This window comes from Trichomycterus rosablanca, chromosome 17 (genome assembly GCF_030014385.1).
Source record: "Trichomycterus rosablanca isolate fTriRos1 chromosome 17, fTriRos1.hap1, whole genome shotgun sequence".
NCBI classification, from domain to species: Eukaryota; Metazoa; Chordata; class Actinopteri; order Siluriformes; family Trichomycteridae; genus Trichomycterus; species Trichomycterus rosablanca.
The window spans coordinates 20266450-20292430 of record NC_086004.1 but is presented as its reverse complement, the minus strand read 5'-3'; the positions used below and the strand labels follow the sequence as shown (position 1 = coordinate 20292430).

The following is a 25981-nucleotide window of genomic DNA, read 5'->3' as shown; positions in this document are numbered from 1 at the left end:
CTACCTAGTTGGTCCACCTTGTAGATGTAAAGTCAGAGACGATCGCTCATCTATTGCTGCTGTTTGAGTTGGTCATCTTCTAGACCTTCATCAGTGGTCACAGGATGCTGCCCACAGGGCGCTGTTGGCTAAATATATTTTTGGTTGTTGGACTATTCTCAGTCCAGCAGTGACAGTGAGATGTTTAAAAACCTTCATCAGTGCTGCTGTGTCTTATCCACTCATACCAGCACAACACACACCAACACACCACCACCACTGCAGTGCTGAGAATGATCCACCACCTAAATAATACCTGCTCTTTGGTGGTCCTGACCATTGAAGAACAGCATGAGAGGGGGCTAACAAACAAAGCATGCAGAGAAACAGATAGACTACATTCAGTAATTGTAGAACTAAAGTGATTCTATATGGTAAGTGGAGCTGATAAAATGGACAGTGAGTGTAGAAACAAGGAGGTTATGGCTGATCGGTGTATGCTGGTTTTTTAATGCAGTGTCACCTGAGGGATGAATTTTTAAGGTCCCTCAGTAGTTTTTCTGGATCTTTTAATAATAATATGCACTGTAGAAGGTGAAATACATAAAATCTTTGCAAACAATTATTTGCTCACCCTTTTAATTAGCAAAATTGCAAGCCTTGATGCATTCTTGCTCACAGAGGACTAGGTTTTTTCTGGACACACCTTAATTACCTAGCATTATTGTATTACCTGGTTAGGAATTTTTGTTTGGCTGGTTTTGTCCCTCTTCAGGTTGCCTTTTTCAGATAACGGGCAAAACATTAACTAGCTTGTCTAGTACTCTTATTATTAAATGAATACAATTTGTCATTTCACCACAGCCTGAAGTGGATTAAAAAAATGCTTTTTATTTTCATATGCATTTCACATACTGGGTGTGTTCGAAAACCTAGTGAGCTCTCTACACAGACAGCATTTTACGTCATCCTACGCACGCTCCCGAGAAGTAGGCTGTTCGAAATCCTAGATGCCTTAATATGCTCACTAGTAAGGTATCTTAGTATTTTGACTCAAGAACGAGTGAGCATCCGATACTGCCTTGGTGGTGAAGGTAATCCCAGCATTCAATGCGGCACAACTTTTCTCACAGAAAAATAAAAAACATGGTAGACGATATGGAAAACGAACAAGATCTTTTCAAACGTAAATGAATTATTATTGATTTTTTTATTCGAATAAAGGTGCACAAGTGTCATTTATTTGCAAATTCAGGCTCGTCAGCGAATGTATCCATTTTCTGTACATGGAGGGAGGAGCGCGTTGTGCCACCCCATCGGTTTGAATGGCATGAGGCTAACTGTGTTAGCTTAGTTAGCAAAAACTGATGGAATCGATGTCTGAGTAGCGCGTTCGAATAACCTGCCTTATAAGTCAATGACTTTTGAGAATCCTCTCTACTCAGGCAGCTGCCTACGTAGGCAGTAAGACAGCAAGGCAGCTCACTAGGTTTTCGAACACACCCACCGTTCCAACTTTAGGGGTTTTATGTCCATTAGAAGTAGGGTGAATAAAGGCAGCACCCTTCTCAAAATGAGGGTGCAGTAATGGCTGTGCCCGAAATGTGCAATGAGGCAGCTGAAGAGACGACCCCTAAAAACAGGACTGATGTGGGAGCAGGACAAAAAAAAAAAAAACATAACATGGGATAAAACTGAACATAGATGGGGAGGGGAGAAAGAAGAAGGGGAAAAAAAAACGGAAAAAAAACAGCACCTTACTCATTATAGGCATTTCTCCATCGTGTGTATATATGGTGTTTTGTATATATATTCATCTGAAGTACAGAAAAGGTACTTCTAGGTTTTTGAACACACCCACTGTTCCAACTTTGCTAGAATTAGGGGTTTTATATCCATTAGAAGTAGGTTGAATAAAATGTTAGTGAGATGCTGCTGTTGTTTTTATTAGAACGTCGGATCCGCCCTGGCCCACTGTGCTGTTTCTGTGCGGACGCTGTATGATAAGAACACCAATAGATGTAGAAGCATAGAACTTGTACAACTTTATTCATTATTGTGCTTTACCTCGGTCATATTCTTCAATTCATTTGGGTGAAAAGGGGAGAAAAAGTCAAAGGGATAGTGTATAATGTAAAACAAAAAAAATTAACAAAATTATTGATACAATCAATCAATGTATAATGAACTGTATGGGGGGCCAAAAAAAACCAAAACGATATGATGATCGTGTGCACTGATACAATGACTGTGTGCACTTTCTAGGGGCCTGTTAGGTTGTGCAGGCATGCAGAAGTGGAATCCCACTTGCAGGAATGTCAGCCATTCACTGAAAACACTAAACGGCTAGAATACATCGTCTTCAAAGCTAAGCAAAGAGATCTGCCATGTACAGTACCAAAAGGCAGAGTGCACACAACAGGCTGCCAAACAAAGGAATTTAGACTACATCGTACTTATCCCTAGGCGGCACCCTTGTCAAAATGAGGGTGTAGTAATGGCTGTGCCCGAAATATGTGATGAGGCAGCTGAACAGACAACCCCTAAAAACAGGACTGATGTAGGAGCAGGACAAAAAAAAAACATAACATGGGATAAAACTGAACATAAAACACACAAAAAAAATTTTTTAAGAACCTTATTCACTCTAGGTATTTCTCCATCATGTGTATATCTGGTGTTGTGTATATATATTCATCTGAAGTACACAAAAATACTTAAGAAAAAACACAAGCTTTCACCAGGCAGCAAACCAAGGTTCAAACAGATTAGGGTTTTTATGTTTGGAACCTCTCTCTCATCCAAAAATGTGCATACGCACACCCATATATTTAATCGATCTATTTGTTTACGTGCACATAAGCTTTCTGTAAATCCTTTGTCCTAAAGCGCATTAAAATTGTTAATCGAGCTAATTCTACACCCAGAAACCACACCCAAGTCCTCACGAAGAAGCCAAATTATTATAATCGTGTTTTCTTTTTTTTTTGTCTTTTCATTTCGACCCACCGTAGCAGCCTGGCGTCTCTCTCAATCCGACAGCTCCAGTGTTAGCTCAGCTAGGCCTGAGAGTGTCAAGATCATGACAAATACGGGAGAGAAAAGAGGTGAGAGGTGAGAGCTGGCGGCAGCGGTAGAGCAGAGTGTCTTGCATTGGGATTCAGAAATAAACACTGCGTATTGCGTTTTACACATTTTAGTCAAAAGTTTGCTGGTGCAGGGCCTCCTGTTGTACACTAGAAAAAAATGCATCTGCTCAGCTGTTTTGATTCATTTGGCCGTCAAAAGCCCCTTGCTAAAAGGCAAGACACTTGATTTTTTTTTTCTCTCACACTATGCCATTAAAAAACTAGATTAAACAAAAACAAAAAAGAAAATGAATGACTTCTCTCCAGCAGTCCCTCGATGTGAGCCTCCACTGGCTGGAGTTCTTACAGTGTGCCAGTTTAAAAAAAAAAAAAAAAAAAAAAAAAAAAAAAAAAAAAAAAGAGGCTGCGAGTATTGAAGTGTCTCCGGTTCATACTGTCCATAGTGAACCCGCCATCCACTAAGTCCTTCTTCCTCGTCTTTAGACATAGCCATACGCAGAGGAGAGGGCACCACCTCAAGAGGGTCTGTTTGTCCTCCTCTTCCAAATCAAAAATAAGAGCAAAAGAAAAATCAAAAACAAAAAGAAAAAAGTGAAAAAGCTGGCTCTCTGGAAAAGCGAAGGATGATGGGAAGGAGGAAAATCTCACAAGAGAAGAAGCTGGGCAGTGTTCTGTTGAAGTGTGTGTTGGTGTGTGTGTGTGTGTGTGTGTGAGTGAGTGTTGCATTAGAAAGTGTGTGTTCATGTATGCATGAGTGTGTTGTGGGTTCTACATCAGGTCGACGCGACGGTAGTAAAGCAGGTAGGCGGTGCGCTCTGCAGTCTGCTTCATCACATGGAACTGGTTGATCACTTTCACCGCCTGGTCGTCGATGCGCAGCCAGCCGTTCAGCCCGATGTGGAAGACATCCGTAGTGTAGTGGCCGCCGGTGGCACTGTTCCCATGGTGATAGACGACTGTAAGGGGGGGACATAAAGACCACATTGAAGCATATGAAAAATCACATGGCCAGGGTTACATGCGCACACGAGTAATCATATTATAGGAAAACAGACTTAAACCGCCTGAGATGCCATTGCAGTTGCCGCTTAGCAACACCCTACCAACCACCTGAAATACCACAGTAACCACCTGAAATTCTATAACCGCTGCTAAGGAGGACACTAGCAACCAAACAGAATACCACAGCATCCGGCAGGAAAGTAATACCAGTCACTTAGCAACACCCTACCAACCACCTGAAATACCACAGTAACCCACACAGACACAGGGAGAACATGCAAACTCCACACAGAAAGGACCTGGACAGCTCCACCTGAGGATCAAACACAAGACCTTCTTGCTGTGAAGCGACAGTGCTACCCACCGAGCCACAATGTCACCCGCATTATTAATTTAATCAAAATTGCAAATGATTTTAGCTTATGCATATTAACTGTTGATTAAATAAAAAGTCAGTATGTTATTCATACCATTAGCAAAGAGATAATTAAAAAAATATATATTCCACACCCTAGACAAGAGGTACCAGCTACATACTACTTATGTCATTATGTTATTTAGTGTACTTATGTAGCAGACTTGACTTTTTGCAGCACTGTTGTTCAATTTTGACAATTTCTTTTTACAAACAATCTTTCATTTCCCAGGACTGTAAGTCTAAGTCAGCATAAAAGCTAGACCAAGCAAACCCTAACCTTAATTATCTTTTTGGGCTTATGTTTGGGTTGTGTTTTTTGGCCTTATGTTTAAGGTTATTTTGGCCTTAGGTTTGGAATTTGTTTGCAAATTAGTTCATAGGCAGATAAGATCTGTCCCTCAAAATGTGCCAGTACTTCTCTACATCCATCTTTACTTCTATTAAGCTAAATATTTCAGCACCTTTTGCAGAAAAGCTGCCTCAGTCTCGGTGATGGCTTAGGAGAATCACAGACTGGCAACTAGAGACTGCCCCACCACCCAAAAAAAAAACCCAACTCTGTAGAGCTGGACCAGATGAAAGCAGGTTTTCTCTCAGGACAACCTTACATAATACTTGATACATGCAATCTTCACAAGGACAATTTGCCAGATTCAAGCCTTGTTAAAGCACTTTTAGATCACAACCAATCCTCTAACAAATTTCACACTGGGTGTGGTGCACTGTAGCTTGTAGGGCTCTCCAGGTCTCCGTTTAACCATTAGAGAACTGGAGGTCCAATTTTCAGTCTGGACCAACTACTGGCCTCAAACTAAGTCCTCAAACCTCAGCCTGCAAACCTCTTTTTAGTTTCTCATCTATGAGCTTTTTTTCTAGCTTGCATGACTCAAGCCATGCCCCTAGGAGCCTGTTTCACCTAGTTCTTATGAACCAGCATCTATAAAACTAAAGCAACCTGACTCATACAGTATCTGAGTCAGTAAAGCCAGAACTGAACCTTCTTCTCCTCACTACAAACTTTTCTTTTTCCACCCCTTTGTCATAGTGAGTATTTTTTCCATCCCAGTTTAGTTTTGAGGTACAAGTAGAACTGTTCTTACTGAAGAAAAAATGACCATAGCAATGTTTTCCTTGTTAAATAAGATTTGATTCAGGTGATCATTTGATCAGTACCTTATTAAGCAGAATGATGTGTGCCTGTTACAATTATGAATATACAAAATTGGAATAGCTGACATAGATGTGGAAATAAAATTAGTGGTCAATTCATTTTAGAGATATACTGTACATATATTATGTAGTCTGAATACACCCCACCAATTCGGTGTATTGAAACATATCCTTATACCTGTGAATAAATGCAAACCAAGCGAATATATACACTGGCAGTATATTTATTATGAAAAAAAATGTGCCTGTGCAAACGTACCTGCAAAGAGCCTGTAGGTTCTTTGGCCTTTCAAAGTTTTGCTGCGCACCCCTGGAGAGAGAAGATCTGAAACGAAACAAGAAATTAATTTTTATTTTCTTAGAACAGGCTGTAGACATCTGTAAACGTCAGCTGGTCAACAGATCTGTGAATAATAATCTGGCTGTTAAAAGGGAATTTTTTTATTATGCTAAACAAATTAAATCCAGATTAAATGTTTTACTTTGACTAAGGAGGTCAGAATGCTGGCAGGCCTCAAGTTTCTAACTAGAGTAAGCTGCACATGGTTTTGAAATAAGATGTCCAGCAAAGACGTAGCCAGAGCATCCACATACTTTAGTCCGTATTGCATATACAGTCAATACACTAATCAGCCATAACATTAAAACCACCTCCTTGTTTCTACACTCACTGTCCATTTTATCAGCTCCACTTACCAGATAGAAGCACTTTGTAGTTCTACAATTACTGACTGTAGTCCATCTGTTTCTCTACATACTTTTTTAGCCTGCTTTCACCCTGTTCTTCAATGGTCAGGACCCCCACAGGACCACCACAGAGCAGGTATTATTTAGGTGGTGGATCATTCTCAGCACTGCAGTGACACTGACATGGTGGTGGTGTGTTAGTGTGTGTTGTGCTGGTATTAATGGATCAGACACAGCAGCGCTGCTGGAGTTTTTTTAAATACCGTGTCCATTCACTGTCCACTCTATTAGACACTCCTACCTAGTTGGTCCACCCTGTAGATGTAAAGTCAGAGACGATCGCTCATCTATTGCTGCTGTTCGAGTTGGTCATCTTCTAGACCTTCAGCAGTGGTCACAGGACACTGCTCACAGGGCGCTGTTGGCTGAATATGTCTTTGGTTGGTGGCATTGCTGTGTCTTATCCACTCATATCAGCACAACACACACCAACACACCACCACCATGTCAGTGTCACTGCAGTGCTGAAAATGATCCACCATCTAAATAATACCTGCTCTGTTCTGACCATTGAAGAAGAGCATGAAAGGGGGCTAACAAAGCATGCAGAGAAACAGATGGACTATGGTCAGTAATTGTAGAACTACAAAGTGCTCCTATATGGTAAGTGGAGCTGATAAAATGGACAGTGAGTGTAGAAACAAGGAGGTGGTTTTAATGTTATGGCTGATTGGTGTATATTGGTTGATGCTAGTCAAACACGAGTACTCAATTTTATGACATTTTTCCATGTGTCTTATCTGAGCAGAAATATTTATGCCATTTTTAAATAGAATGTCGACACCAGGGTCTTTTTATTGTTGCCACACATTGAGGTGACAAGTAAAATTGATAAACAAAACCAGGGGAGTTTCATCGTAAAAAAAAAGATCTTTAAACAATTCATACCTTTACTAATCTCCAGGTCCACAGGGTAATCAACGTTCTTGATCAGCTTCTGACAGCCGCCAGTCTTCTCAAAGACAAACCTTTTGAGGTGAAGCACCAGCACAGGGGGGAGCTCTTCTAGAGTCACTCTCCGGCTGATCTCAATCTGGAGAAAGCAGGTAAAAAGAGGCGAGGAGAAAGAAGGCAAGACAGAATGAGTGATGGGTGTGACTAGTTGGCTGATAAATCAGTTCTTAGTACAGTCAAAGATCAGAAGCAGAACATGTGGTGCTTAAGAACAGACAAAAACTAAACTGGCAAAAAAATAAGTTATTGCTAGAAGGAAATTTGTCTCAATGGTCAGAAGAAACCCCCGGACTGCCAGGAAGTAAAAGCTGTTGGAACAAGCTTGACACCACCCACCAGCAAGCAAGTTTACATTACAATGGGCTAAGGCTGTCAAAGCAATGGTCATTAACATAAAGGGTAACTGTAGGATTGTTTTGCCTATTCAGTCAAGAGTGACATTTCAGTTCATTCCAAGTGTTCAGTAAAGTTAGAATCAGAGCTCTGTAAAGGCCACTTAAATGCTTCCACTCCAAACAAACCCATCATGGGCACAGTCATGCTGCAGCAGTGAAGGTCTAGCATCATCTTGCTGAAATAACCATGGACTTCCTGGAAAATGTGTCAAAATAGCAGCATGTATCTTTCTAAAGTCCCAATATGCAAAACACCAATGCTGTGGGGCCTGACACACCTCCATAACATACCAGTCTGGAAGGTCCTTTACATCTTTGGCACAGAGAACATCGGTTTATCCATAAAAACAAGTTGAAATGTGGACTCATCTGACCACAGTACACGTTTCCACTGTTTTTTGGTCCATCACATATGAGCTTGAGTATAGAGAGCTCGGCAGCACTTCTGCATAGAATTTATGTATGGCTTTCTCTTAATGTAGTTGCGGACTGTGTTAATTGACAAGGATTTACTGAAGTGCTCCTGGGCCGAGGTGGCTAAATTCACCACAGTATCATAACAGTTTCTCATGCAATGCCATGTAAGAGCTTAAAAGTCAGTGGTTTTCATCCTTACCCAGCATAGACTGAAATTTCTCTGGATTTTGTGAGTCTTTTTACATTATTATGTATAGTAGATGGTGAATTTATTTATTTATGTACTTACTTGAGTTTTACACCACTTTATACACTTGACTGTGATATTTATGGCATGACTGGTGTTACGTTTAAGTCATTCTTTTCTTGTTTCTATTTGTCCAATTATATTTTTGTTTGCATTTTTGTTCATGACAGGACATTTAGGATTGCTCTTGTGTTTTCTTGGTTGAGGGTTTCTTTAACAGTTCCTGGTACGTGTTGCTTGTTGTCTCTTTCTGGTGTATCTTTGAGAATTCAATCAGAATATGCTTTAGCGTAGCCAATTTGTCTTCCGCTGCTGGGGGATCACTGATTGCAGTGAAGGTGGGTATATTGCTCCTCATTCCTCCTCCAACCCGCACACAGACCTTAGCGGAACCCTTTTTCACCCATGCATCCAGCACAGGCGCCTCTCTATCTGCTAATCAGTGTCCTTACACAGCGCTTGAAGACCCGACCCATATAGTCTGGTCAACTAGATTAGGGAGAAAATTGTGTAAAAGAATTGGTCTTTTTTAACTGATTGATAATTGTCAATAATTCTTGGCACAAAGTAGTGAGCAAAGATACTTGCTTGCAAAGAGGCTTTAGTGTGCATTAATGTTAAATCACAGAAAGAAGGGTGGAATCACAAACCCCTTTTAGAACCCTTTAAAAAATAAAAGACTAATCCATAGGAAGTTTGGTTTAACATTTTTTGTCGTGCTGATGAATGATACTTCATACAATCGTGTACCCAATGAATAAAACATATTGTTCTGGATTGTATACAGACCTCCTGCTTGGTTTTAGTGGTGTAGCCCTGAACAGACTCGCGTGCCACCATGGTCTCCAGGGCCTCCTGCACTGTGCGGATTTTCTCTGACTGGATGTCCAGCTGCAGGGTGAAAAATGGCTGAAGAGTAGCCGATTCTTTCGAGCTCTGCTGGTACACCACCGATCTGAAATGCAAGTCATGTGAGTTTGTTTACATTCATGACGGAAACGGTAGTTACTCATTACACAAGATTCAGTTCACAAGGAGCAATTAGTGCACATGGGCAATTTAGTATCTGCAAGTCATGTGAGCACACTAACCACCACGCATACTGACACAATAAGAGTAAGAACAAATAATTTCAGGTTTAGCAAATGTGTGCTTGCATTCCACCTGCTATAGCTTTGTGTGCTTGTTGTGGCTCTCATTTAAAATACAGTTCAAGGATTTGTGGAACCATGAGAATCCATTTCTGTCCGCTATGTCTGTGCTTTGTTTCAACCGCTCACAATGTAGTGTAGCGGCAAGCTAATGCCTAGTTCACACTACACGATTTTTGCCCAGATTTTCGCTCGGTGACTGGTCGGCGCTAGATTTGCCGGCTCGGGAGCAACTCGGCGTTCGCTACCCAACAACCCGATCCGACCGGCTCGCCGAGCGCTCGAGATTTCTAAACAGGTCAGATATCTGATCAGAGTTGTGCGACTGGCAGCGAGTGCTATGTCGAACAGCCAATGAGAACGCAGGATACAGGGTGAGGGGAAACGCAGGAGAGGAGTGTAAACAGGTGGGACAGGGGCGTAATATAGTTTATATCAGAATACACCGGCATACACACGTTTTACAGTATTTCTGACTTGATCGTTCAAGTCAGCCACCAACACTGCATTGCAAAATATTAATTAATCTCCAACTCACTATAGAACAATCCATACTGTTCGTGTTGCCAAATCCACTCAGATTCATTTATTATTTCTCCTCGATTTTACGCTGCACATCAGCGCACAAACACTTTGATCGCTCGCTACTTGTTGACGTGCATGTTTGGACGTGGTATCAATAAACTCCTCGTCACTTCTCACGTTTGTTTTTGTAAAAAAATAAATAAATAAATAAATAAACGTAGTTTGGGAGACCAGAGAAGCTCGCCTGTGATTTCAGTTGGTGATGGATCGTGTAGTGTGAAACCACCTATCGCCGATCAGTCGTGTAGTGTGAAACACACACCGACTGAAAGACTCCCGTGTGAACTGTACAGCGACCCGACAAATCAGAAAGTCGTGTAGTGTGAACTTGGCATAAGCGGCACCTCCTCACAATGGCCCCATAGGTAACAATGGAAGTGTATGTGCGACACAGTTTTTGAGTGCATCTTATGACGGCAGTCCATGTTTAGTGTTGCCTGCATAGGCCTGGTCTTAACTCCGCTTAACACCTCTGAGATGTTTATTTATTAAGATTTTAAAGTCATGTTCATCCATGACTGAAACGAGAGCCACTCGCCACACGAGATTCATCAGTTCACAGTTCAATGTCAAACACAGTCATGGACAATTTGGTATCTCCAATTAACCTCACTTGAATGTTTTTGGACTGTGGGAGGGAACCGGAGCTTCCGGAGAAAAGCCACGCAGACACAGGGAGAACATCCCCCCCATCTGGGGATCAAACCCAGGACCATCTTGCTGCGAGGCGATAGCGCTACCCACTGAGCCACAAAAAGTCAGGTGCAAGGCAGTCTGACCCAGCTTATGCCCTGTATGACTAAAAACAACTTTCAGACAGGCCACGCAGAAGAGTGGAGCTTTTTTACATGGTCATTTTATGCAAGACCTTGATATATAACTTGTGACATGTTAATGCATCATAACCTGGAAAGCTTAAACTGATTTTAAAGGTCTGAGCGCTGGACAACATTTCCACAGACAAATCAAACTGAACTCAAGTTTAATTAAGAAGTGTCACTCAAACATCTAGCAGAAGCATGAAATGGTGCGAACGTTTCCAGAAGTATAAATATTGTAAGGGTCAATCATCTTTTTTTTGCTTTTTATACAATGTGAGAGCATGGACGTGGGTCTGACAGTAGGTTGAGACAGGTTCTGCTGTTTGTAAGCATGGCTTGGCAAGGCAGCCAGGTCAGAGAGAGCCTGAAATTATATAATACTGCTCCTGACTGACTGGAACTGCTGTCGGCGAGCAGCTAGGGCTGAAGGCCGTGCCAGAAGAGCAAAGTGTGCTGAACACTGTTCTGCAGAACATGAGCTCTGCAGTTTCCCTGCCAAATGAACAGAACGACTGTGCTGTAACGGGTACCACGTTCCGGCATTCCTTAACAAAGAACAGTACGCTGCTGAAAAACAGCAAAAGAATACCCATATGAGTTTTACCTGCCAGGTGATTTTGACCTGTTTAGATTACACAGTGCTTTAAAAACAACCCTGACATCTTATCCACTTCGTTTCTTGGCTTCAGATTAAGCACATGGAGCTTAAACATTAATCACCGATGAGAATCTTTCACAATAGTTAAAAGCATTAATACCGAATGTGCCCTCCGAAAATGTCTGTGATGGGCGTGCGGATGAAATCTGCCTGCCGAGTGATTGAGGTTTTGTTCCTGGGTCCAACTTGCTCCCACTCATCATCGCTGCCCTCTTCGTTCTCCTCATCTTTGTTAGCAGGGTCCTCAGGGGGCACGTGTGAGCCCGGGCCATTAGGTGTAGACACTTCTGCTTAAAGACGGAGAGAAATTAGAACAAGGTCACGATAAAGTTCTTCAGTTTAGCATGAATGCAGTCAATTAGCAACAAATGCTGATGTAGATAATGAGAAGTTCATGTTCTTAACAAAATTGCCTTATGCTCTGAAATACACCAATCAGCCATAACATTAAAACCACCTTCTTGTTTCTACGCTCACTGTACATTTTATCAGCTCCACTTACAATGAAGAAGCACTTTGTAGTTCTACAATTACTGACTGTAGTCCATCTGTTTCTTTACATACTTTTTTTAGCCTGCTTTCATCCTGTTCTTTAAATGGTGAGGACCCCCACAGAGCAGGTATTATTTAGGCAGTGGATCACTCAGCACTGCAGTGACACTGACATGGTGGTGGTGGTGTGTTAGTGTGTGTTATGCTGGTATGAGTGGATCAGACACAGCAGCGCTGCTGGAGTTTTTAAATACCGTGTCCACCTACTGTCCACTCTATAAGACACTCATACCTAGTTGGTCCACCTTGTAGATGTCAAGTCAGAGTTGATCGCTCATCTATTGCTGTTTGTGTTGGTCATCTTTGAGACCTTCATCGGTGGTCATAGGACGCTGCTCACGGGGCGCTGTTGGCTGGTGGACTATTCTCAGTCCAGCAGTGTAAGTGAGGTGTTTAAAAACTCCATCAGCACTGCTGTGTCTTATCCACTCATACCAGCACAACACACACTAACACACCACCACCATGTCAGTGTCACTGCAGTGCTGAGAATGATCCACCACCCAAATAATACCTGCTCTGTAGTGGTTGAAGAACAGCATGAAAGGGGGCTAACAAAGCATGCAGAGAAACAGATGGACTACAGTCAGTAATGGTAGAACTACCCAGTGCTTGTATATGGTAAGTGAAGCTGATAAAATGGAGGTGGTTTTAATGTTATGGCTGATCGGTGTATAAGAAATTTGTAATACAAGTATGCAGAGTGGACAATGCTAATTTCAACAAATACAACAAAGCACATGTTGGAAGATAAACACCCAACATTATAACAACACAAACTAAACTGACTTGACCGCGACTGTTTAGCAAAAGGCGGGAGGGAGAGTGCCATACTTTCTTCAGGTGGAGAGATGAGCTTTTTCAGTGCCAGCATCTCCTCGTGCAGCCCGTTCAAGGTGAAGCCCAAGTACTCCTCCGCATCTTCTTGTCGACCCTGGTACGAAGAGCAATTAGTACACATCATGCACTCTCAGCGATGTGTTACAGGACATACACAAGCACACGTGGCTTAGTAAAGCAGAACGTAATGACTCAGTAGTATTCTTTTCACTCTTTTAAATCAGCTTTGATCCTGTACTATCACAAGAGACTGACTGTGCGTACATTGCAGTTCAACAGGAAGGAAGACTTCCTCTTGGATGCTGAGCAATACTGATACTTTAATAAACTAGGAAGCAGAACAGGAAGGTTTTGTTCATTTGGTCAATTTGTTGCCAAAGAAATAGAGGAAGAACCTCTTACTGATTCAGCTCAAAGAGTTATTTGTTATTACAGTTTGAGAAGCTAAATGTGTTCCTTACTTTTTCTGACATGCTGGATTTAATGAGCGTGAGGAGTTTGTAGATATATGTGGGCTCAAAGGGGGCACCTGGTCTGACATCTTTTGTTGTCTTTTCACCAGCAGCTGTGAAGAAACAGCAGAAATAAACAATTATTCTATATTTTATTTTAACTTAACAAATCCAACAGATTTTGATTGGAACTTGCATCAAAAAGCCTTACCTTGCTGTTTGGCTTTTGAGGGCACGGGCATGTTGCTGAATTCATTCACGAGTCGAACGCTAGACAAGCCAAACAGTATTTACACAATTAATGAAAGGTTTATTTATTTATTAGGATTTTAACGTCATGTTTTACACACTTTGGTTACATTCATGACTGAAACGGTAGTTACTCGGTACACAAGATTCATCAGTTCACAAGTTCAATGTCAAATACATTAATTAATTAATTAATTAATTAATTCATTCATTTTCTTACGCGCTTATCCAATCAGGGTCGCAGGGGGTGCTGGAGCCTATCCCAGCTTTTCAGTGGGCTCAAGGCACACAGTAACACCCTGGACGGGGCGCCAGTCCATCGCAGGGCAGACACACACACACACTCATCTATAGGGCAATTCAGTGTCTCCAATTAATCTGACTGCATGTTTTTGGACTGTGGGAGGAAACCGGAGCTCCAGGAGGAAACCCACGCAGACACGGGGAGAACACGCAAACTCAGGCGACAGTGCTACCCGTGTCAAACACAGTCACGGACAATATTTTATTTCCAATTAACCTCACCTGCACGTCTTTGGACTGTGGGAGGAAACCAGAGCTCCCAGAGGAAACCCACACCTTATTGCTATGAGGTGACAGTGCTACCCACCGAGCCACATGATTATATGATTTGGCCACCCAATAACTCTACTACTGCCCTTAATTCTACAAGGCAAGCTTTCCACAAGATACTGAAAAATCAATAAGAACTTATTTAGCCACAAATTATTTAGTAAGGTAAATAGGCCTGGTGTTAAGTCCAGTTAAATCTCAATTCATCCCAAGGGTATGATAGGGCCTTTGATAAGTCAAAGCTCTGTGCAGGTTAGAAAGGTTCTTACACACCAGACTATTTTTAGGTCTAACTTTGAATACCACAGCACTGGTCCTTCCTCATTCTCTTATCATACAGCTTAAAGCACACAGTTCACTGTACTGTCACTGTGTGCCCAGATTAAACCATGAAAATAGCCCCAGACCACCCTTCTCTATGCTGGCAAATCCAAATCAATTTCTCAACCATTAAGTCTCCAACGGACAACTTCTGTTACTTGCATTCAGGAGCTTTTTGGAAGTCTGTAGTTTGTTTGTTAGGATTTTAACGTCATGTTTTACACTTTGGTTACATCCATGACAGGAACGATAGTTACTCGTTATACAAGGTTAATCAGTTCACAAGGTTATATCAAACACAGTCATGGACAATTTAGTGTCTCCAATTCACCTTACTTGCATGTCTTTGGACTGTGGGAGGAGACCGGAGCACCCAGAAGAAAGCCACGCTGACATGGGGAGAACAAGCAAACGCCACACAGAAAGGACCCGGACCACCACACCTGGGAATCAAACCCAGGACCTTCTTGCTGTGAGGCAACAAGGCTACCCACCCAATTAATGAAAGGATGTCATTATTTACATTAGAGCTAAGATTTGATACGATGTATAGAAATCCCAGCTCTGGTGTGCCAGCGTGTTTTATCGCTGCCGTTAGTGCTGGTTTTTAGAACATGCCCTGCCGTGTTGGTGACCTCTGATTTAGATGTTTTACGGCATGTTTACACAATGGTTATATTCATGGCAGGAAAGGATAGAATTGATAGAAATGTGTATTTGGCAAATGTCACAGTGGGGTAGCTTCCCCTATTACAAGATAAGATCGTGTTAAATGTGTGTTCAGTAAGGTATCTGGTGACGAACACCTGATCAATACGTAACCAAATGCACTAGTAAGAAAAGAACTCAAGACAGAAAGAGGACAGAAAGACTCACAAGTTGTCCATCATGGGGGTGGAGGTGCAGGGTCTGTGCGTCTCATTAAAGATGGGAATAGACTTCATCAGGTGGTACATTGGGGGGCACGCTATCAGTGCCTGCAGAATCTTAGACTTAGAGTCAAGGTCTTTATAAGCAGAACAGAAAAGCACTAGGACAAAACAGTGGACTAGATACTACTTTATTCACACTAGCCCTGTAAAATTCTTTATAGAACATTAAATGTGATTGTTAAAATATTTAATACTTAAACCCAGACTAGTCAAGTGATATTGAAGGATCCTGTCATTTCTGAGCACAAGAATCTACAATATTTATACATACACTGATCAGCCATAACATTAAAACCACCTCTTTGTTTCTACACACATTGTCCATTTTATCAGCTCCACTTACCATATAGAAACACTTTGTAGTTCGACAATTACTGACTGTAGTCCATCTGTTTCTCTGCACACTTTTTTAACCTCCTTTTACCCAGTTCTTTAATGGTCAGAACTCCCACAGGACCACTACAGAGCAGGTATTATTTGGGTGGTGGATCATTCTGAGCACTGCAGTGACACTGACATGGTGGTGGTGTGTTAGTGTGTGTTGGGCTGGTATGAGTGGATCAGACACACCTCACAACCAAAAATATCTAGCCAACAGCACTGCGTGGGCAGCATCCTTTGACCACTGATTAAGGTCTAGAAGATGACCAACTCAAACAGCAGCGATGAGCAGATGAGCGATCGTCTCTGGCTTTACATCTACAAGGTGGACCAACTAGGTAGGAGTGTCTAACAGAGTGGACAGTGAGTGGACATGGTATTTAAAAACTGATGCACTCCTACCAGCACAACACACACTAACACACCACCACCATGTCAGTGTCACTGCAGTACTGAGAATCTTCCACCACCTAAATAATACCTGCTCTGTGGTGGTCCTGACCATTAAAGTACAGAGTAAAAGGAGGTTAAAAAGTATGCAGAGAAATAAATGGACTACAGTCAGTAATTGTAGAACTACAAAGTGCTTCTGGTGAGTGTAGAAACAAGGAGGTGGTTTTAATGTTATGGCTGATCAGTGCATATGTACACAAAACACTATACTATAAGCTGCCAGAGGATAGTCATTTCAAAAGCATTAACAACTCAGTTTCTTATTTTCATTGCATTTTCAAAATGTCCCAACATTTTTAGAAACAGGGTTTGGTTTGTACATCAGTGTAACTGCTAAACTGTGCATTTTACCTTCATCCAAAACCTTAGCCAAAGCTGGAAAAAGGATACAGCATTGATATAACACCAGTTTCCTTTGTTGACCAGTCCTCTTGGTTGCAAAGATACCGGCTTGTGTATCAGTTTCACATTCTCGATAAGTTCTGATGGGAAAAGAAGGGGAGAAAATTGACACCAAAGAAGGGTTAAATAAAATACTTTAAAGTTGCATTAAAAAAAAGAACAGAGGGGGGACCAAAGATGTTCCATCGCTATTTGCTTGCATCGCATGACTGACACACACAGGAAGCGATTGCAAACAGACAGAGGTAGATGCTATACCACGCCTAGGAAGGGACACTGAGACGGCTCCCATGGTAACGTGGCACTGTGAACTACAGTACAATGTATTCATATTTAATTCCAGCTGTCTTTGTTTGATGTTTGTCACTGCTGCCTGCGCTCAAATGTTATACAGTGGTACCTTGTAACACAACGTCCCACTAATCTCAAAATCTTTGAAACTCGACGCCCTTCATCAAGAAGTCTGTACCCTTAAACTCAACGTGTGTGTGTAAATGCCACTTTGTTGAGTGGTGGGGTAAAACTTCATCAAAGTGCGAATACGAGACAAATCTGTGTGGGATAGTTGTCAAAATCACTCTGAAAGCTCCACATGTATCTGTGTTTAGCTGGATTTTCCTCCTGTTTCACTTTTAAACTTGTGTTATTGCTCGAGGTTCTGAGGTATGGTGAGAATCAGCTTTTCCGAGAGAGTTTAAAACACATCAATAAAAAAAAAGCTTAGATGTGACTTAATGTATTAAAGGAACGACATAGAAACACTAAACCTCTTAATTATTACTGCTCATAAGTTTTCTCCACGATTAAAAGCATAAGGAAGTAAAAGTAAAGTGCAGATTTTAATGTATTTTTATAGATTTTTAACTATTTTTAATTGTATTTTAGTGTTTATATTATATTTGAGTTATTTTCAGTGTATAAGTGTCAAAAACAACCCCATTATTTTACATGAGCCTAAAATATATGCAGTTCCACGGGACCATGGAACGCATAAACAGGTTCCCCATACAGTGTATCACAAAAGTGAGTACACCCCTCACATTTCTGCAGATATTTAAGTATATCTTTTCATGGGACAACACTATAGAAATAAAACTTGGATATAACTTAGAGTAGTCAGTGTACAACTTGTATAGCAGTGTAGATTTACTGTCTTCTGAAAATAACTCAACACACAGCCATTAATGTCTAAATAGCTGGCAACATAAGTGAGTACACCCCACAGTGAACATGTCCAAATTGTGCCCAAAGTGTCAATATTTTGTGTGACCACCATTATTATCCAGCACTGCCTTAACCCTCCTGGGCATGGAATTCACCAGAGCTGCACAGGTTGCTACTGGAATCCTCTTCCACTCCTCCATGATGACATCACGGAGCTGGTGGATGTTAGACACCTTGAACTCCTCCACCTTCCACTTGAGGATGCGCCACAGGTGCTCAATTGGGTTTAGTCCATCACCTTTACCTTCAGCTTCCTCAGCAAGGCAGTTGTCATCTTGGAGGTTGTTTGGGGTCGTTATCCTGTTGGAAAACTGCCATGAGGCCCAGTTTTCGAAGGGAGGGGATCATGCTCTGTTTCAGAATGTCACAGTACATGTTGGAATTCATGTTTCCCTCAATGAACTGCAGCTCCCCAGTGCCAGCAACACTCATGCAGCCCAAGACCATGATGCTACCACCACCATGCTTGACTGTAGGCAAGATACAGTTGTCTTGGTACTTCTCACCAGGGCGCCGCCACACATGCTGGACACCATCTGAGCCAAACAAGTTTATCTTGGTCTCGTCAGACCACAGGGCATTCCAGTAATCCATGTTCTTGGACTGCTTGTCTTCAGCAAACTGTTTGCAGGCTTTCTTGTGCGTCAGCTTCCTTCTGGGATGACGACCATGCAGACCGAGTTGATGCAGTGTGCGGCGTATGGTCTGAGCACTGACAGGCTGACCTCCCATGTTTTCAACCTCTGCAGCAATGCTGGCAGCACTCATGTGTCTATTTTTTAAAGCCAACCTCTGGATATGACGCCGAACACGTGGACTCAACTTCTTTGGTCGACCCTGGCGAAGCCTGTTCCGAGTGGAACCTGTCCTGGAAAACCGCTGTATGACCTTGGCCACCAAGCTGTAGCTCAGTTTCAGGGTGTTAGCAATCTTCTTATAGCCCAGGCCATCTTTGTGGAGAGCAACAATTCTATTTCTCACATCCTCAGAGAGTTCTTTGCCATGAGGTGCCATGTTGAATATCCAGTGGCCAGTATGAGAGAATTGTACCCAAAACACCAAATTTAACAGCCCTGCTCCCCATTTACACCTGGGACCTTGACACATGACACCAGGGAGGGACAACGACACATTTGGGCACAATTTGGACATGTTCACTGTGGGGTGTACTCACTTATGTTGCCAGCTATTTAGACATTAATGGCTGTGTGTTGAGTTATTTTCAGAAGACAGTAAATCTACACTGCTATACAAGCTGTACACTGACTACTCTAAGTTATATCCAAGTTCCATGTCTATAGTGTTGTCCCATGAAAAGATATAATAAAATATTTGCAGAAATGTGAGGGGTGTACTCACTTTTGTGATACACTGTACATCCTTATGGGGATAAAATGCCTTAACTCTCACACCTTTTAAACTCAACGCCACTCCCAGCACCAATTGACGTTGAGTTTCAAGGTGCCACAGTATTTACTAATATGTCAAAAGTGCACCTTTACAACTCAATAAAAAAGACAAGAAGAAAAAAGGCCTGTGCAAACTGCATTATGTAAACCTAAAGCCACCATGTTTTGTATTTCAACAGCATGTAGTGAGACATTGCGCAATTTAGGGACCTGGGTTCGATTCGTACTTTGAGTTAGGACCTGTATAAAGTTTGGTAAGGTCTTTACAATACCTGCCTGAGTCTCGTCTAGATGCTCCAAACATTCTAATAGATAAACTGGATTGTCTAAATTGCCCCTAAAGGCAAGTGAGTGTTGGTAAATGTGATGTGTTGCTTACAGACTTACAGTTTTTGCCAGAAGTACTAAATAATTTGGTGCAATACTTAAACAATGTGTGCACACAAGTTGTACCATAATTAGATATTGCAGGTAATCATCTATTTAGTAAGTTGCATGTGATTTGTGATGAACAAAAGGGCAAGCAGTATTTCATACGTTCTGATGTAGAAACACAACAGATCCTGTACGCACAGATGGTGCAGTGGTTTAACACGCTAGCACACCACTGCAGCGTTCGAATTTGTGAGTTCTAATTTTAGCAGAGCCACCGACTTGGCTGGGTGTCCACATAAACACAACTGGCTGTGGTCGAGGGGGGCCGGTCAAACATAGTCTCTTCCACCTGCCGCTGCGATACACAATGTCCTGGAGCCTGTGTGGTGGGTGGGGTCACATGGGGCTTAGCTTGGCTTTCCGTACAAATTAATCAGCCAATACGCTAATAAATACACTAGCACACCAGAGCTGGGATTTCAAATACATCGTATCGAATCTCAGCTCTGCCATCCAGCTGGGCTGGGCGGCTACATGAACAACGATTGGCTGTTGTTCACAGGGTGGGATGAGCCATAACAGGGTTGCTCATAACCGGTGCAATTACGACCTCTGCTGGCTGATTGATGGCGCCTGCAGAGTCGAGGAATAATGTGGACAGGGTGTGGCTCTCTGTACACAAAGCTGATCCGCATATGAACTCGCCTCGTGCAGGTGAAAAAGATGTTGGTACTGCACACGTGTCGGAGGGGGCGTGTGCCCGCGGCGAAGCTCCTCAGTCAGCAGTAAAGGGTTGTATCGGTGGAGGTGAAGCATAACGTTATGAGGGTAATTTAATACGACTAGATTAGGGGAGAAAAAAAGGGAAAAAAAATTTAATATGGCGGGTGATGAGAAGCGGCCACTGATACGCCACGTGTCGGAGGGGCGTGTGATGATCTGGCTCTCCTTGATCAGATCGGGGTTTGTGCAAGTGGCAGCAGGTTCACAGTTGGGCACTGGAAAGGGCTAAATTAGAAGATAAAGGAAAGAAAGTTTAGAGTGTATATATGCTCTGAATAATGTCGCTGGGCTAAATTGGGAGGTCTTACTATGCTAGTTCTGAAAATACCTGGATTTAGGGTCACACACAGATTTAAAGTGGAACATAAGCGTTTGAGTGCTCTGAAAACTGGCACTTAAACTCACAGTAAAAGCAAGACTACATTTATGACCCAATTCTTAGAAAAGGAGACGAGGCAGAAAACAACCGCTCAGACTGAATGTAAATCATCTCGTTGACAACTCGACGGGGAGCTATACATAATCCTCCACCGACATAGGTTCTCTTAAAGGTCAAAACATCATGGAGAGTCGTAAAACATTGTTTACTACTAAATCTCCAAGAAAAAATGTGGTTCCACCATTATGTCTCACTCTCCATGAAAATAGGTTTTATCCCGTCACTGTGTAAACCCTGACAGATGATGAATTACTTTCAAAAAGAAAGAAAAACAGCAAATAACAGTTAAAAAGCATTTTCCATAAACGCTTACAGCTAAAGTCATTAAGAAATACTTTCCGGGACTTAGCTTGGCCTTTACTATGTTTAGATGCTTCCAACAATCTCAAGTGATTTTTCAACTTCAGGCTGATCTTAATATTTTTAGGGGGAAAAAAATCAGTGGTGAAGGCTTTGTACAATCCAAACTCAACCTTTCAGATCTACCTACAGTCCAATCAGGGCTGCTTGAATTCACAATTATTAAAAAAAATATTAAACTGGTCTGAATATAATCATAGAGTGCACACATCTGTTTACAGTAAAATCAATATCATAATAAGACTGTATTGAATAAAACTACTATAAGTATTACTTTGAATAAAATTAATAATTATATGATTCCAAACAGGTGACATCAACAGGTGATTGTTATCATGGTTTGGTACAAAAGCAGCATCCAGGAAAGGTTGAGTCTCTGATGAGCAAAGATGATCAGAGGATCTCCAGTTTGTCAACAAATATGTGAGAAAATGATCGAAAACAAATGTACCTCAAAGAAAGACTGGAAGGGATTTGCATATTTCTCCCGTTACAGTGCATAACATCTTTAACAATTCAAGGAAACGGGAGGACTTCCAGTGAGTCAAGACAGCACTGCATCAAGAACCTCCACTCAACAATAGCTGATATAACCACATGGGTGAGGGATTACTTTGGCAAACCTTTGTCAAGCACTACAATACAGAGTTACATGCACAAATGCCACTTAAGGCTTCTTTTTCGCACAGTAAAGTTTTATGTCAAACATGTCCAGAAGCGGCGTCGACTTCTCTGGGCTCTGAGGCATCTAGGATGGACCATCACACAGTGGAAACGTGTATTGTGGTCAGGTGAATCAGCATTCTAAAACTTTTTTGGTAAAAATAGATGCTGTATGCTCCAGACCAAGGACAAAAAAGACCATCCAGACTGTTATCAGATACAAGTCCAAAAGCCAGGGTCTGTCATGGTATGGGGCTGTGATGGCAGCATTAATGCAGAAAAGTACATTGAGAATTTAGAGCAACATGTGCTGCCTTCAAGACGTCATCTTTTCCAGGGACGTTCATGTATTTTTCAACAAGACAATGCAAAACCACATGCTGCACACATTACAAAGACATGGCTGCGGAAGAAAAGGGTACGGGTATTGGACTGGCCTGCCTGCAGTCCTGACCTGTCCCCAATAGAGAATGTGTGGAGAAATTTTGAAATGAAAAATGCGACAACCACCCCAAACTGTTACACATCTTAAGACGTTTTGGCACTGATGATACCAAGTGATTTAGTGTTTCAGCTTTTATTTTGTCATATGTCTTAAGTGTGATGAAAAGAAATGGCAACACTACAAAGTGGTAAATGCTTTACTGTCGCAGCTTTTTTTGGAATGTGTTGCAGGCCTGAAATGCCGGAAGTTGACCAGACAAAACATGAAATATCTCAGGTTCATCCTGTCTGCAATGTAATAAAAGTCAAAGTAAATGTAAGGAACTGTGCATTTGCATTTCCATGCTGACCCAACTTTTTCTGATTTGAGGTTGTATATTAAAATCCTGAAACTGTCATTGACTGAAGACAATCTTGGTCTTATGTAATGATTAAACAGCAAAAAAAGATCAAACACTGTATTGTTATGTACTAAGAGCTAGCTCCATAAATAAATATACCTTTTTCGAGCCATTAGAGCACTTTGAGAAAACCACATCTGTGCCCCGACCCTCATAAATGCCACACAATATTGTTAACATGTGTTCAAGCACACAATAAAACCCAATTTATTTCTACACACTCTTAAAAGAAGACCTGGAATCTACGTCAAGCCACATGAACCAAACGAACGGACAAAATATTTACCTGCCGCACTGTTTTATGATGACTTTATGGAAAATTGGGTAAGCAGTTCTGGGTAAATTAGAACCTAACATCGATGAAGAGTCTTCAGAGCTGTTTACAACTCTTACAAAACAAGGTGGTTCGAGTTTATCAGTTTTTCCTAAATGTTTGGAGAAAGATTCCAACATTTAGTGGTTAACCCAATGTCAACTGAGAAACTTCCAGTGATTTATAGGTACCTGGCAGTGTTCAAATTCTACACCTCATAACTACACAATGATTACATAAACAGAAAACCCCAGATTAAGGTGTGGATATTTCACAATCCAACATTTTAAATGCGGCTCAAATAAAGTGTCAGCTCAGAAATACACATGCTTCCCTGCATTCGGTAAACTGTGTCATTTGTCCATGCCAGCATTAACTGCACCAAGTCTTCTCATATAATGCTTATAGTGAATAGATAATACAGAGAAAGGGATTCAAGAGCACCCGCAATACAGAAAATGTGCCCTGCTGAAGGACTTCTGTATGTCCCCTCTTTAGGAGCCATCTGCCATATGTTGTGAAGGTCACTAAAAACAGAAGAGAACATGCCAAGATACATTTTGTTTAATACAAATTCTTGTCTTGTAAAGTATATGGTTTTGTAATATTTTTTTCTTAGAACAAACTCCCTATAAAGATGTGGTTTCTTAAATAAGAGCAATTACGCAAATTTTTTTATTACTATCCTAACCGATTAAGTGAATTGATTGGCACCTTGGTAAAGTCTTACCCATAATCCTTAAGACTACAATTGCTTGCTCTACAAGCCTGCATAGCGCCAATGTTACCCTATTTCATATTAGTATTAGTAATAATAGTGACTGCTTGCTATGTACTTGATCAAAATGAATCGAATCTATGACTTCAGTATTTGGATATGATAAATAGCACAGCAACATCAATATGCCAGTTTAAAGACACAAGGTGCTTGGGCCTGAGCTAGGATTTCAAATACATTGTATCGAATCTCAGCTCTGCCATCCCGACTGGGATGAACACCGTTTGGCTGTTGTTCATCCAGTTAAGGGAGCCGGATAGGGAGCTCATAACTGATGCAATTATGACCTCTGCTGGCTGATTGACGGTGTCTGTACAGAGTAGGGGAATAATGCTGATAATGGGCTCTCCAAGCACAAGGATGTTTGGCATGAGAACTCGCCTCATGCAAGTTAAAAGGTGCGTGCGTCAGTTCGCTCTCCTCAAACAGAGGTGGGGGTCAGCACCAGTAGAGGAGACATTAAGCAATTGGGAAAAAATTGGACGCGCTAAAAATGGGGAGAAAAAGGGAGAAAATGCATAATAAGACACAAGGTGTCATACACATGGCAAAACAAAGAGATTGCAAAGAGATTGCACTGAGGATAAATGGGTCCTAAGATAAATTAATCAATTCAACAAAACACAAATAATGGCGTTTATATTAAACTGCAAATAGATCTTAATTTTTTAACCTGCTTTTAGGTTTTTTTAAATGGTCACATGTACTGCACCACCATGACATTTTTTATTAGGTTATCATAACATAATATGACAAATGAGAATGGCTGCATCATTGGACATATAATTGGGCAGTTGTTTGTTTGTTTGTTGTTTAACGCCATGTTTACAAATTGGTCATTCTCATGGCAAGATAGGTATCTAGATCTTGTACAGGTTATTTATTCATGTTCTTTGTCTAGTGTCCTTTCTGTGTTTAGTTCTAGACGTGTATTATCAGTCTAGTATTTTTCAAAAAAAAATTATCATTGTTAATTGGGCAGTTGTAGCCTAGTGGTTAAGATTCTGGACTAGTAATCAGAAGGTTGCCAGTTCAAGCCCCACTACTGCCAGGTTGCCACTGGACTGTTGTGTCCTTGAGCAAGGCCCTTAGCTCTCAATTGCTTAGACTGTATACTGTAAGTCACTTGGGATAAAAGTGTCTGCTAAATGCTGAAAATGTAAATATAAATATAATGATTTTGATAGGCATGTATGATGCCACAAAATGCCATGCTTTACTGGAAGTAAAAATATCTGAAGTGGCATAAGGCTCAACTGTGTCCTAATACGTAATGGCTCACCAGAACAGCTTGTGGAATTCTCACTCCACCTGCTGGTGATTTTAGTGAACACAAGTCTTTACAAATAACACCAAATTCCTTTAAATAAATGTAGTAAACAAGCTTGCAAATCCATGACTCATGAGCATGAACTCTTAGCTTACATGGCCCTTAGTGCTTAAAAAAATTAAAAAGATAAAAATCATTTTAAAGAAAACAACATTTTAGTACTGCCCCCTTGTGGTAATACGATAATAAAGCACAGTGCACAGATGGAGCTCCAACACACAATTTAAAAAATAATATAATAATTACAAAGGCTGTTTTTAAAGAATTGCACCTGTTTTCTCAAACAGCTTAAATAAAGCAATAAAAAGCAGACCAGTGACATGTCCGTCTGTAATATGCAGAGACAACAGAATCTTAATTGAATCATTCACCCAGTTTATAGTGCCACATCAATTATTGGGAATTACCAGTGAAGCTGGAAAATATGTACAAGTTACACTACACACTGACGAGTCAAATCACTAGACATATTAGACCCCCAGTCTGATATGCTGCCAAAACTGTGGATTCTTCAGACCGGTTGACCTATGCAAGCATGCCAACTGTAGGTGGGCAGTGAACAGGAGTAAGCATTAACTCCCTACTGGCCTGCAATACTCTTGCAGGGTTTCATGCATCATGCTGACACATTCAGTTCATCAACAGTATTTAAATGATGTGCAATTGGAGCCACA

General features: G+C 41.3%; 1 protein-coding gene across 2 annotated transcripts in view; it reads right to left on the bottom strand.

The window, feature by feature from the left end:
• Positions 1-3473: 3473 nt before the first annotated feature.
• The window catches only part of usp10 (ubiquitin specific peptidase 10), a 45376-nt gene continuing 22868 nt past the window's right edge, over positions 3474-25981 (bottom strand). For both annotated transcript variants that reach the window (XM_063012647.1, XM_063012648.1), the window contains 10 exons: positions 16777-16868; positions 15497-15606; positions 13689-13747; positions 13487-13590; positions 13020-13119; positions 11734-11923; positions 9208-9373; positions 7294-7438; positions 5918-5983; positions 3474-4024 (listed from right to left, as the gene is read on the bottom strand). In XM_063012647.1, the coding sequence (XP_062868717.1) occupies positions 3837-4024; positions 5918-5983; positions 7294-7438; positions 9208-9373; positions 11734-11923; positions 13020-13119; positions 13487-13590; positions 13689-13747; positions 15497-15606; positions 16777-16868 (1220 nt within the window). In that variant the 3' untranslated portion in view covers positions 3474-3836. The remainder of the gene's footprint in view (positions 4025-5917; positions 5984-7293; positions 7439-9207; positions 9374-11733; positions 11924-13019; positions 13120-13486; positions 13591-13688; positions 13748-15496; positions 15607-16776; positions 16869-25981) is intronic.